We start from the raw sequence: 15443 nt of genomic DNA, 5'->3' as shown, positions 1-15443 counted from the left end.
ACGTCACAATCTTCAGTATTACGAAGATCGGGAGGTACCGTTCTATGGGGGCTATATCGACACGTGGACCTATACCGACGAATTTTAGTCAGAAATGGGGCAACATGAAAGCGTGGACCTGTACAGACATATTTCTGGCGAACAGTTTTATATCACATTGAAGACTAAATACCAAATTTCAGCCATTTTGGTGGAATATTGAAGACACAACCTTCATGGGGGTTATATGAAGGCGTGGACCTATACCGACATATTTAAAGGGGAAGTTTGAGTACCCCCAACGAAGTTTAAATACCAAATTTCAGCCATTTCGGTGGAATATTAAGGCCACAACGTTCAAAATACCGAAAATCGGGAGGTACCGTTCTATTGGGGCTATATGAAGGTGTGGACAAAATTCTGGGGGAAAGTTTTTTACCCCTAAAGAAGACTACGTACTAAATTTCAGCCATTTAGGTATGAAAATGAAGCTAAAACCTTAAAAATTCCGAAAATCGGGAGGTACCGTTCTATGGGGGCTATATGAAGGTGTGGACCGATACCGACAAAATTCTGGGAGAAAGTTTTATACCCCTAAAGAAGCCATTTTGGTAGGATAATGAAGCTAAAACCTTCAAAATTCCGAAAATCGGGAGGTACCGTTCTATGGGGGCTATATGAAGGTGTGGACCGATACAGACAAAATTCTGGGGGAAAGTTTTATACCCCTTAAGAAGCCATTTTGGTAGGATAATGTAGCTAAAACCTTCAAAATACCGAAATTCGGGAGGTACCGTTCTATTGGGGCTATATGAAGGTGTGGACCGATACCGACAAAATTCTGGGGGAAAGTTTTATACCCCTAAAGAAGCCATTTTGGTAGGATAATGAAGCTAAAACCTTCAAAATTCCGAAAATCGGGAGGTACCGTTCTATGGGGGCTATATGAAGGTGTGGACCGATAGCGACAAAATTCTGAGGAAAAATTTTATACCCCTAAAGAAGACTACTAACCAAATTTCAGCCATTTTGGTAGGATAATGAAGCTAAAACCCTAAAAATACCGAACATCGGGATGTACCGTTCTATGGGGGCTATATGAAGGTGAGGACCGATACCGTCAAAATTCTGAGAGAAAGTTTTGTACCCCCAAAGAAGACTACGTACCAAATTTCAGCCATTTTGGTAGGATAATGAAGCTAAAACCTTAAAAATACCGAAAATCGGGAGGTACCGTTCTATGGGGGCTATATCAAAACGTGGACCGATATATCCCATTTTCAATACCAACCATCCTGCAAGTAATAAAAACTTCTGTACCAAATTTTGACTCTCTATCTTGATTTCAACAGACGGACGGACTGACGGACGGACGGACAGACGGACATGGTCAAATCGACATAGAATTTTATGCTGATCAATAATATATATACTTTATAGGGTCTCTGACGAATATTTCGATGTGTTACAAACGGAATGACAAATTTAATTATACCCTCCATATGGTGGAGGGTATAAAAAAAGAAGGCTGATCCAATTTCGAACTAGGTTGCGATTTTCTTCTTTATTCTTTTATTTTTGTTATGTCAGAAATGAAACAGGAAAGCCTAGGCCTTTAGGCTTTGTAAAAGGAGCTGCAAGGCGAGCATGTTTCAAAAAAATAAAAACTGTACGAGAAGAGCTGTTAAACTATACTATTCCCAAAGGAAATGAACGATATAGTCCGTATTCCTGATATACAGTCTGTCGCAAAATTTAGTATACACCTTTGAAACCAAAATGTATTAGGGAGAAATATCACTATAACTTATTGAAAACAACAAACAATTAGTTTTATTTGATACATAAGAAGGTTGTCTTCCGTAATAACAATTAAAAGTGCGCAATATTTGCATACATTAGCAAATGTAGTGTTCGAATCCCAAAAAGACCAAAATTTATGTCGCAAAAGTTAGTATACAACGGAGAATCCTCGTGGAACTGTGTAAAAAATTCTTGATATTTTTGAACAAAATGAAACTAAATCTGTATTAAGATCAGAAAGAGTATATTAATTGGTTTTAATTACAGTTATAGTACTTATAGTGACAAGTCCAACGTACACTGGGTCGTAAAATCCACAAAAATTGGTCATCTACAAATACAACAACTGTAGCGACAAAATTCCGGGTGTTATGTCCTGTTTATGGATTCTAAAGCCACGAAATGCTCAGAAAAGCTCTAAAGTTTCAATATGGGGTGATCTTGATCGAGTTTCGGCTTGTCCTGTTTGAAAAAACGGGAACATCTTGAAGGAAACCCATACTTTTGAGGCCGTTGTCCTTTTGAAACGTGTAATAATCCTTAATCCTTACACATAAGGACTTTCCTTTTCAGTTAATTTTCTCACAAGTTATGTACCTTTCCACATTCCCACCAAAACAAATAGTAGGAGAACATCAAGTTCGGGTGTAAGTTCTACAGTGATACTCCAACACCACAGATGGATATGATAGCTCATTAAAAATTTTAATACAGAGCTTTCTATGCTGTTATAACGCATGGATTGTGCAACAACGTTCTGAAAAGCTGTGTTCGCTTCACTAAGGACCAAAATACAACTAAATGGATCAGTTAGAAGTAGTTCATTAGACATTAGTAGTACATTAGACACTAGGGACATGAGAAGCATGCTCGATACTGCTAAAAGACCGGTAGGACAGTTTAACTGTAGGGCTTACAACGGACCTTGAGGTTCTCCTACTATTTACTTTTGGTGGGAATATGAAAGGGGGCAACATTTGTGAGAAAATTAACTCAAAAGGAAAGTCCTAATGTGTAAGGATTAAGGATTATTACATGTTTCAAAAGGACAATGGCCTCAAAAGTATGGGTTTCCTTCAAGAATTTCCCGTTTTTTCAAACAGGACAAGTCGAAACTCGATCAAGATCACCCCATATTGAAACTTTAGAGCTTTTCTGAGCATTTCATGGCTTTAGAATTCATAAACAGGACATACCATTCGGAATTTTGTCGATACAGTTGTTGTATTTGTAGATGACCATTTTTTGTGGATTTTACGTTGGACTTGTCACTATAAGTACTATAACTGCCATTAAAGCCAATTAATATACTCCTTATGATCTTAAGTACACATTTAGTTTCATTTTGTTCAAAAATATCAAGAATTTTTTACTCAGTTCCACGAGGATTCTCCGTTGTATACTAACTTTTGCGACATAAATTTTGGTCTTTTTGGGATTCGAACCGTACATTTGCTAATGTATGCAAATATTGCGCACTTTTAATTGTTATTACGGAAGACAACCTTCTTGTCTATCAAATAAAACTAATTGTTTGTTGTTTTCAATAAGTTATAGTTATATTTATCCCTAATACATTTTGGTTTCAACGGTGTATACTAACTTTTGCGACAGACTGTATGCATGGAAGTAATATTTCCACATCCCTAGTTAGGTAATGATATCACTGGCAAATGATATTTAGTTAGTAGTCTTCATGACGATTTTTAGTTTATGACCGAATTATGGGCGCTATAAACTTTATATTATATATTTGTATTTCAAACCTTAGCCCAAGCCATTTTTCAAGAAGTATGGTCGTCCCGATTAGACGATGAAACGGAAATTTCCTTATCACTAAGCTTTCGTCCGTTCAGGGATGTTCGTGGAAAGTATGTTCCTTACTTCCGAACGATGCTCGCGGTTTCCTTATTGTGAACCAAATATATGAATCCGATTTCGCATACATCAACGAGAACCTCTCAAGTGGAATTAAATCTAGATGTTCCAGCACTCCGAATTTTTCCATAGTCAGACCTTCGCTCATTCCGTTTAGATTCTGCCAAACCGAGATCACGTTGCAATCTTGGCCAGGAGAAGTCTCCTCTATTCCCTTTAATAATGTTCGTAGGACATAGTTTCGCAACTTCCTTATTACGGACCAAATATATGTATCCGACTTGGTTTCTAGAACCACAATAAATACTATCGGATATTCGAGCTCTATGCCTTAAAATAAAAATCCAGCTATTTTTTTAGCCCAACAGACGCGCTTTCCTCAATTGCAATAAAGCCAACTGGCATATATTCACCAAATTTATTCATGACTCCCAGCGTCAATTGTCGCTAATCTCACGCGCCAGAAAGGGTAAAAAATATTTGGGGATACGGTTCCCAAAGCGGCTAAACGTTTTATTACAGTGGGCAGAATACTTCTTATGAGAACAAGCTTTCTATTCCGGCCATACATATTGCCATAACACAGCAACAAACACCCTGCTGAAAACCCAGTTGATGATATAATTGAGGAGCTTACTGCCGAAATGGATGTCTTAGTTTTTGAGCACATACGCTCTAATCCAAGAACCACAAAAGAGGTTGGCAAATATCCACTGAAGTTGAGACAATTATCTCCAAATCCAAAGCAACTTAGTTTAGATGAAATTGCAATGCTAATGTCGGACAAGAGTTCTTGTATTATCAATTATACAATGGATGTTTCCTGATATTTGGAAGGTTGCCCAGGTATTTCCTATTCTGAAGCCTTATATATCCACTACACATGGAGAAATTTTCGGCTCGGTTTCTCTCATTTCTCCTGTAGCAAAAGTCGTAGAATTATTTTTGTCCAGTCTCTAAAAGATGCCCGACATCGTTGATATCAAACGTCCAAATGAGATCACGTATTAAATTGCTAATTACCTCAACGGTAGACAAGCGATCGTCGAATAAAATGATACAAGTTCAAATATCGTAAGATTCATACAATTCGTCCAATATCTATCTTGCGAAACTCCCTTTACACCCGCAGAAGTTTCGATGTTGTTTTACCCTTACGACACGGATCTCTCATCGGCTCAGCTATAATATTGATGACTTTAGTGCTAAGATTTCCGACTTCAAATGTTTCTTCTGGAAGTGTAATCTGAAACTACCACCCAAAGCATGGTAAAGCATTGTATTTATATTCGGAAAGCAATTGCATACCTACTGTAAATCATAAAAAAACTAAGCGAGAGGTTGGCTTCGACAGCCTTGACGACATCTTGTCACAGGACACATACCTGGCCTCTCGGGGGAAGATAAGTAACTATTGTAAACAATGCTTCTACAGCCTAGAGACACACAAAGGGAAATTTGTGTCCAAATATTTTGCACATCGCAATATTTCTTCCAGATATAGATCAGGTTTATATATCATTCCATTTCGTTGGGTACCTTTCACGCAAAATTCCAAAAATTTTCGCAAAAGGGTAGTTTAAGGTTTTGGATTGTATTGAAATTGTTAACAGCTGTTTTTCCTCGCGGTATCTATTACAGTAGGAAAATAGCCGGTGTGGCAAAAAAAAAAATTCAAAATTCACGCGTAGGTGCAGTAAGGGGCAAATAGTTCCAGGATAGTTTTGAAATTTTTATCCAAGGTATCCCTTGATGTCCTGTCTCCAGCGATATAATAGTTTTTTTCGTGGTCACATGCTTCTTGACTAAAATGTTCAATAATTAGGTCCACTAAATAATAGACCTTTTGAACTAAAGTTTTTAGTAGTCTTTGTTGTCTTTGTTACATTTCTCTCTTCATACTTCTCTCTATAATAGACCGAATGTTTCGAAAACCCCGTCCAAGGTGCTTTCTTGCAATATAAGAAGGATTCTATTTTTGTTGGTGTACACTCTGATGACTCGATGATGAAAAATTGATTATTCCCATTGTATGACTAAAACCCAACGCTTGGTAGGCCGGCGATAAAAAGAGGTTCCCCATCATTGAACTCTTATGAATCGGCATGCCCTCATTGATATGTGAGTAGTCCTCTTTGTTCCTTTTTGGATGTTCGAGGGAAAATAGTAGCAGTAGATCTGATCATCGTACATTTAGGGCCGTCCTTCCTGATATTGTTTTATATAGCCACAGGCATATCCGACTAATTATACCCTCAGAATTTATACTAACGAGAATATATACAAAGTATGTTTGGACGAAATCCCTTTCTGACAATTTGGAGTCGATTTAGCAATGCCCGTCCATCTGTTTGTCTGGAAAAGTTCAGTTTTGGACCTGCTCTCGAATCGCTTTGATTTTTGTTGTAGCATCTTGTATTCACTGCCCCCCATTCACGGCACGGTGGTTCAGAAATTTATTTTCCTGGCCAAAAAATCAAAAGTTTGTTTTGTCAACGATATTTAATTTCTATATGGGAGTCGATAGTAAACATATTAAAACTAAGGAAACCAACAAATTACGAATTAGACCGATTTGACCACTTATAATTTATGTGAAAGCTGTTTAAAAAAAAAAAAATATTTCAAAAGTTACAGAATTTTGACCAGGAAAAAACGATTCTGAACCACTACGTGACGGTTCAAGTTTTATCAGGGACACGTCCATACTTCCTGAGAAAATAGCCCAAAAGGGCGTAAAAAGTCCCTATGGCACCATGTATAGTGGATGGAACGCGCGATAACTCTCGAACGGGTCTGCTGATTCGGTCAAAAATTTGGCCATCGTATTTTGTCCGAACTTTTAGAATAGTTTTGATCTTTGTTGTAACAACTTGCATTCATTGCCCCAATTACGACGGTACAGTTTTTGGCAGGGGCAAGTCCATACTTCTTGAGGAAATAGCACGATAAATGTAAAAAACCTTTGTGGTACCATGTGTAGTGACTGGAGCGCACGATAACTCTCGGAAGGATCAGCCGATTCGGTTCTAAATGTGACCTTTGTAATAGTTTGTCCAAACTTAGTTTAAGTTCGAAGGTGGGATAAAGTTAAAAAATTTCACTAAAATGAACGGAGTAACCTCAAAACTTTAGATCTCCTAATACATATTTTATCCAAATGTAGTTTTATTTCAGAAATAGTCCATATAGGTCTTCTCCTTATAGCACCTCCCCACAAAGGTTCAATATTTTTGTTTAAGTGCAACTTAGGATCCTTTCGAAGATCCTTTGGAAAATTATACCGATGCTACTTTTTGTGGTACTGTTTAAGCAATATAATGTTTTTCGAGGGCAAGCCATACTTCCTGACATAGTGGTCCAAAATACGGTGAGTGAGTGGTGGGCACAATATCATTCGAAAGGAATGCCTCTCTAAATAAGATCCACTTTCAAAATGAGCTATGTCGGCCCATTCCTTCAAATATATCCCCTGCAACACTTTTCAAAACAAATATATTTTTTGTCGGCAAGTTCATACTTCCAAAAAGGGCCACAAAATCAGCGTAGCCAGTAGTAGATTCGATATTGTCAATAGATGAATGTTTCAATTCACTCTGTCGTCAAAGCCGACTGATACTGTTTCACTCGTATTTTTTTAAAGAACCTTTCAATTCTTGTGAATTTTTAATGATCTATTCTACGGATAAAAAGTGAGGGCAAAACCTCTTTTATTGGCATCGTGGAAATGTTGCTAAAAGCTTAACTTACCAATAAAGCAACGCACATCATAGCTGGTGCCGATTGGTGCTCCATAGTAACGTTTTGCTGGCACTAATTGTACACTGGGTGGTGCTTGGGCGGTTAGGGTCAATGTGAATGGATGGGCGCCATCACCCAAGCGTTTCAGTAAAGCTTCCTGGAAATTGAAAACAAAATTGAAATAAGTAAAACGAGAAAACAATTTTTATTATTAAAAATTATTAAACAAAATAATAACTTGTGTCATCAGTCAGATTAAATTACACACGGCCAAGTGTGTGTGTGTGTTCCGTGATGCCATTACGAGTATTATCAGTAATGGAAATTAATTATTTTAATTGAACGTAACGAATGGTTTTCCATAATGAGGGCATTAAATATATTTGAGTTGTGGTCAAATGGTTTCTAGTTAATTTTCCAATGAATTAATTAATTCTCTCAAAATTAGTCCCAAAAATTACTATGTTTATTGTGTCTAATTAGAATGAAAGTCATTATAATTACGGTGGTTTTTGAAAAATAATAAAAAATCTGATAGTGTTGAAACAATATTCTGAAGAAATGTTCTATTGTTGGAAGAAATTACTCAACCTAACACTTTCTTAGTCGAAGGTCAGACATGCCCCATTTTAACACGTCGATTTTTTATGTAATCGGCAAAAAGGGTGATAGACAAATAAATGTCAACATCTTCCAAATTGTAATTTTTAATTTGTCTATGTTCGACCTTTGAAACGTATTTAAATCCAAAATCAATATGCAACTTACCTGTAATGGACTCAATGAATCTCTGGCTGGTTCTTCATTTCGTGGCCATATCTGATGCAATGACATTATGGCTTCATTGCAAAAACGCAAACCCATAACTTCTTCGTCCTCACGGCCATATCTAAAAATAAAACGTAAAACGTGAAAATAAATGTCATGGTAACAATTTTCTTTAAAATTTATTTTCGAGGAGAAAAAACTTTCCTTTCAATGCCAATCGTAGCCATAAATCAATCACTAAAATTCCATGACAGCCATTTTGATAATTGCTTTTCTTTCGTTGCCACAGTAAGGCCAATAAATGACTACCTTACTGTAGTGCTGTGCAAAGAGTATAGATTTCCATGCAACCACCCATGTAGATCCCGGGATAGTAGAGAAAGAAAATAAAAACAATAATTCCATTTTAATTGATTGCTGAGGTAGGGATGACGTTGCGATTTTACAATAAATCTTCTTCTTTTGACATGTTGTGCCATGTCAATGGATATTTGATTGGGTTTAATGGCTAGATGAAGCAGAGATATTGGTTATATAAATACAAACGTAGTGTCGGTAACTTATGTTATGGAATTGATTTTAAAATAAATGCAATACAACAACAGATACATAGTTTTAAATAATGAAAGGAAGGATGAATGCTCCGCCTCGCTTTTTCTCTTTAAATATTAATTAGCTTTGTGTATATCGCAAGTGAGCATATCTTAAATGAACATTCATGTCAAGTGGACACCCGTCTTGCCACCTGACGAATTAACTGAACCAACCGTTATGCGAACCAACCATTAACTGAACAAACTATTAAAGTAGAATTAACATATACCACATATTTTAACAGGAAAAACATAGGTACGGTTATTAACATAGACGAAAAGTTACAGGCTGGAAAGAGGACGGGAATTTTGTAAACATTTTACAAAAAAATTCAACTAATTTCAAACCTTTATTAGCTCGTTGTAAAGTACACGTAGAATAGAATATGTTGCAAAATATTTTGAGTCGATTGGACAAAAATTGTCTCAGATCAAAGGTAAGAACCCGTTATATTGTTTTTGCACAAAAGCGCAGGTTATTATACCCTCCACCATAGTATGGAGGGTATATTAAGTTTGTTTTTCCGTTTGTAACGCATTGAAATACTCATTTGCGACCCTATAAAGTATATATATTCTTGATCAGGGTAAAATTCTAAGTCGATCTGAGCACGTCCGTCCGTCTGTGGTAATCACTCTAGCATCCACAAAAATGGAGATAGGACGCTGAAATTTTGGGAAAATGCGTCTTTTGTTTGCAGGCAGGTCAAGTTCGATGATGGGCTATATCGGTCCACGTTTTGGTATAGCCCCCATATAACGGTACCCCCCGATTTACGGTATTTTGAAGTTTTTAGCTACATTTTCAGACCGATTTGGCTATAATTTGACATTTAGGGTTCTTAAGTGTAAATAAACATATATAACAAAACTTGTGGACTTAGGTCCACGTTTTGGTATAGCCCCCATATAACGGTACCCCCCGATTTACGGTATTTTGACGTTTTTAGCTACATTTTCAGACCGATGTGGCTATAATTTGACATTTAGGGTTCTTAAGTGTCAATAAACATATATAAAATAACTTGTGGACTTAGGTCCACGTTTTGGTATAGCCCCCATATAACGGTACCCCCCGATTTGCCGTATTTTGAAGTTTTTAGCTAAATTTTCAGACCGATTTGGCTATAATTTGGCATTTAGGGTTCTTAAGTGTCAATAAACACATATAACAAAACTTGTGGACATAGGTCCACGTTTTGGTATAGCCCCCATATAACGGTACCCCCGATTTGCGGTATTTTGACGTTTTTAGCTACATTTTTAGACCGATTTAGCTATAATTTGACATTTAGGGTTCTAAGGTATCAATAAACTTATATAACAAAAGTTGTGGTATAGGCCCCATATAACGGTACCCCCCGATTTACGGTATTTTGACGTTTTTAGCTACATTTTCAGACCGATGAAGCTATAATTTGACATTTGAAGTTCTTAAATATCAATAAACTTATGTGACAAAACTTGTGGACATAGGTCCACGTTTTGGTATAGGCCCCATATAACGGTAGCCCCCGATTTACGGTACTTTGACGTTTTTAGCTACATTTTCAGACCGATGTAGCTATAATTTGACATTTAGGGTTCCTAAATGTCAATGAACTTATATAACAAAAGTTGTGGACATAGGTCCACGTTTTGGTATGGCCCCCATATAACGGTACCCCCCGATTTACGGTATTTTTACGTTCTTCTCTACATTTTCAGACCTATTTAGCTATCAATTGACATTTAGGGTTCTTAAATGTCAATAAACTTATATAACTAGTGGACATAGGTCCATGTTTTGGAATAGCCCCATATAACGTTACCGCCCGATTTCAGGTATTTTGAGAATTTTACCAACAAGTTTTAACCGAATTATCTGTAATTTGAACATTTGACATTTGAAATTCTTAGTGGTCACCACACCTCTCCACCAAAAATTGTCAGAAAGCCCCATATAACGGTACCTCCCGATTTTCAGTAATTTGATGATTTTAGCTACAATATTAAACCGAACTAGCAGTAATTTGATATTTGAAGTTCTTAGTGGTCACAACACCTCTCCATCAAAAATTGTCAACATAGGTCCATGTTCGGATATAGCTCCCATGTAACGGTACCTCCCAATTTTCAGTAATTTGGCAATTTTAGCTACAATTTTTAACAGAACTAACTGTAATTTGACCCCCCGATTTGCGGTATTTTGAAGTTTTTAGCTAAATTTTTAGACCGATTTAGCTATAATTTGAAATTTAGGGTTCTTAAGTATCAATAAACTTATATAACAAAAGTTGTGGACATAGATCCACGTTTTAGTATAGCCCCCATATAACGGTACCCCCCGATTTGCGGTATTTTGACGTTTTTAGCTACATTTTCAGACCGATATAGCTATAATTTGACATATAGGGTTCTTGAATGTCAATAAACTTATATAACAAAAGTTGTGGACATAGGTCCACGTTTTGGTATAGCCCCCATATAACGGTACCCCCCGATTTACGGTATTTTTACGTTTTTCTCTACATTTTCAGACCGATGTAGCTATAATTTAACATTTAAGGTTCTTAAGTGTAACTAAACTTATATAACAAAAGTTGTGGACCTAGGTCCACGTTTTGGTATAGCCCCCATATAACGGTACCCCCGATTTACGGCATTTTGACGTTTTCATCTACATTTTCAGACCTATTTAGCTATCAATTGACATTTAGGGTTCTTAAATGTCAATAAACTTATATAACTAGTGGACATAGGTCCATGTTTTGGGATAAGCCCCCATATAACGTTACCGCCCGATTTCAGGTATTTTGAGAATTTTACCAACAAGTTTTAACCGAATTATCTGTAATTTGAACATTTGACATTTGAAATTCTTAGTGGTCACCACACCTCTCCACCAAAAATTGTCAGAAAGCCCCATATAACGGTACCTCCCGATTTTCAGTAATTTGATGATTTTAGCTACAATATTAAACCGAACTAGCAGTAATTTGATATTTGAAGTTCTTAGTGGTCACAACACCTCTCCATCAAAAATTGTCACCATAGGTCCATGTTCGGATATAGCTCCCATGTAACGGTACCTCCCAATTTTCAGTAATTTGGCAATTTTAGCTACAATTTTTAACAGAACTAACTGTAATTTGGCATTTGAAGGTTGTAGTGGTCACCACACATCTGCATCAACAATTTTCAACATAGCCCCAATATAACGATACTTCCCGATTTTCGGTACTTTGAGGATTTTACTTAAAATGTTCAACCGAAAGTAGGTCCATGTTTTTGTATAGCCCCAAAACAAACATCCCGATTTTCTAAGGATTTTTTTGGACAAACTTTCTGTAATTTGAAATTTAAAAGTCAACAAAAATTGTTCGTTTAAGTTCATATTTTCGTATAGCCCAGATACTTTCGAACTAGCTGTTAATGACATTTGAAGTTCCCACGTTATGTACCGATTATGTACGAATTAGGAATTATTTGACATTAAAAGCTCCCATCAAAAACTGTCAACATAGGCCCATGTTTTATTATAACCCCTATATAACAGTACCTCCCAATTTCTAGCCCACCAAAAATTGTCAACAGTTAGATATAGGCACCATAAAAAAGGGCCTCCCCAATGAAGCATTTTATGTACATTATCTGACATTTTAACGTACTCACTTAAAGTTGGGGACAGGAATGAATATTTTATGGTGGAGGGTATGAAAAGTTCGGCCCGGCCGAACTTAATGCTTTTTTACTTGTTTTTATTATACCTTTTTTATTATATTTATAGGAAATTCTTTGGAATTTTTACGGTATTCTTTATGTAATATTCATTCGAATTTCGTTACCCTCTAAAAGGGCCCAGTACCACCAGCTTAATTCAATACATACCTATGATTGAGAAAAACTTCAATGCATTTTTGAAAGACGTGCCCACTGCAGCTAGAAACGGATGTTCCGATTTTCATATGTCTTTGTAGGATTATTATAGATATAAAAATCTTGTCCTTAAGCGATAGACTTTTTTTAATTTTTGACGGACTTATAGCGAAAAACTCTCAATTTTTCCATTAAAATCGAAATTTTGACTTTGAAAGTTCGCCATATATGTGTTCTAGAAGCCACAATAAAGGTTCTGTCTGGTGGACTGGTAGACTTCATGGCTGGAAACATAGGCTAAGTCCTTCAGATTAAGTAATCAGAATCCGGATTAATCATGTTGTGATAGCTGAAAACATTCGTTCAGTGTGTTAAACGTTGATCGATGCAAGAAGTTTATATAGAAAATTAAAAAACGGAAGTGTGTAAAAATGACCTGCATGACAGGAAATTGTTTTAAAAGTGAAGTACAAATAAATGTATTCGAAGCAGGAACATCTTACTGTGAAGGCTGCAGCAGTGATGATGTCTCGGAACGTCCTTTCCGCTACCCGGACATCAGAAGGATAGGGCAGTTCTCTGAAGCGGTGATTGGTGAACTCTCTAAAACTCGGCCAATCAGCTGTCTTATGATTAACGAATGTGCGGCGAATACCCGAAGTAAGACCAAACTTCCCAGCAGAGGCGAAAAGATTAGCATATGAGCATGATGAGCTTCGTCAAACCAATCCCAATGACCCCAGAGTCAGGGAGCTGTTAACAGGCTGATCAGCGAGCATAAGCGAAACAAGTGGTTAAATCATCTGAAGAGTTGCAACATTGGAGTCGGTATAAGTGAATTGTGGACAACGGTTAAGTCACTCTTAAACCTTGGAAGAAGGGAAGGTAGGACTTCAGTCACGTTTGGCGACGTTACGTTGACTGACCCGAAGAGGTGCGTAAATTATTTCAATCGACAATTTGTAAGGCACCCCGAGAGTGACAGGGCGAAGATAAGAGTATTACGTCGCATCAGATCTCTTCCTGCCTAGGATGAACCACCACAGTTTACAATGGATGTTGTTGCCAATGCCATCAGGAACGCTAAATCATCCAAAGCGTTGGGCCCTGATGGAATCTCCATGTTAATGCTGAAGCAGCTGGATGAGCCGGGAGTGGAGTATCTAACTAAAGTTCTCAACTTGTCGCTAGCCACCCTCATTGTTCCCGAAGTCTGGAAAATGGGCAGAGTGGTCCCACTACGCAAGGCAGGAAAGGATGCCTGCAAAAGTGAATCGTACAGGCCGATTTCTCTTTTGAAAGAAGGAAAAACATCTGAGGCCTTAGTCCTCCCCAGTTTCAGAAGTAGCTATCAAGTTGCGGATCATCAGCATGGATTCCGTAAGCAGCACAGCACGACAACAGCGCTGCACGCCATCTCCACACATATTTGTCAAGAACTCAACCAGAGACCGCCGTGTGATAGAACAGTGATGGTGGAGCTTGACTTATCAAAAACCTTTGATACAGTCAGGCCGCCTACGCTGTGTAAGGACATTGAGCAAACAACCCTCCGGCCAAGCTTGAAAAGTTGGATAGATAGTCAATTATATGTGTGGACGCCAGTCATACGTAGAATTCAGGAACAACAAGCGCAAACCCCGTAGAGTGAAACAGGGAGCTCCCCAATATGGGGTGATATCTCCGGAACTGTTTAACCTCTACATCTCCTGTATTCCGCCACCTCCACACGGCATGGAGATCGTAACGTATGCGGATGATTGCACGATCCTGGCGTCAAGTACCTTCCCTGATGACATCTGTGAGAGACTGAACACCTATTTAACCGATCTTACCACCTTTTTCACGCGAGGAATATGCAGATTTTCGCCTCAAATATACAGCCACTCTGTTCACCACATGGTCAACGTAGTTTGGAAAAGAGTTGAAACAGCACAAACAGCGCCAAAATTTTAGGGCTCACATTCGACACGCGCACGCCACAGCTATCTACGACAAACTGAAAAGTAGGAACAAGGTCCTCAAGTCCCTAGCCGGCAGCAGTTGGTGTGCAAATAAAGAAAAGTTGTGGTAAAGTATGCGGCTCCAGTTCGTTCCCCGTTTCGTTGCAGTACTTGCTTGGGTGTTACCGTGAGAGCCATCCCAATCACCATCTGGTGGGTAGGCCCGACTCATTCTGATATCGTGTTAAGATTGTTGAAATGATCACTTTTTCTGGTGGTGTCCAATAGAAAGGACAACGTTGGTTCCACACAACCGAGCCAGAATAAAGTCAAGGCAGCAGTAAGCCGACTGATGCCGTGGGATAAAAAACCGAGATGTTTAAGACCGGAGTAATACGCTGATCAGCTAAATATATTAGTTAGTTTACGCCATATAATAAAAATTAACAAGGCAATGTCATCTACATAGTTACAAGAGGCGACTGCGACCCATTAAATTCACGATGTGTAAAGTATGGACAAAATCGGTAACTCATTTCAAGAGTTATAGTGCGCACAAATTTTCCGAACATTTTCGAACTTTTATGGGGGACGTACCCGAGGGAGTGGACCGATATGACCCATCTTCAAAATAAACTAAGTTTGCACAAAATAAAAGCCTACCAATTAATCGGGTTAAATAGACAAAAACTTATGTCTTAAAATTGGTTAAATTTTTAATATAGATATTATAGCGTTTTTCCTGAAAGACACATACCGCTCACGCAAGTCATATTTGGAAGAAGAACTCTTGACTTTTCCATTGATGGCAATTACGTTAATGTAAGTTTTATACCATATTTTATGCATCGGCACATCATTTAAAATCTGGCACTATGTG

General features: G+C 37.7%; 1 protein-coding gene across 2 annotated transcripts in view; it reads right to left on the bottom strand.

Annotated features, from left to right (window-relative positions):
- Positions 1–15443, bottom strand: part of LOC141397008 (uncharacterized) — a 224807-nt gene that overhangs the window by 63801 nt on the left and 145563 nt on the right. For both annotated transcript variants that reach the window (XM_073972778.1, XM_073972777.1), the window contains 2 exons: positions 8170–8290; positions 7411–7558 (listed from right to left, as the gene is read on the bottom strand). In XM_073972778.1, coding sequence (XP_073828879.1) covers positions 7411–7558; positions 8170–8290 — 269 coding nt within the window. The remainder of the gene's footprint in view (positions 1–7410; positions 7559–8169; positions 8291–15443) is intronic.

This window comes from Musca autumnalis, unplaced genomic scaffold (assembly GCF_047663935.1).
Source record: "Musca autumnalis isolate F117 unplaced genomic scaffold, ASM4766393v1 scaffold_3, whole genome shotgun sequence".
Taxonomy (NCBI): Eukaryota; Metazoa; Arthropoda; class Insecta; order Diptera; family Muscidae; genus Musca; species Musca autumnalis.
The sequence above is the reverse complement of the archived record's forward strand: the minus strand, read 5'-3'. Positions and strand labels throughout refer to the sequence as shown.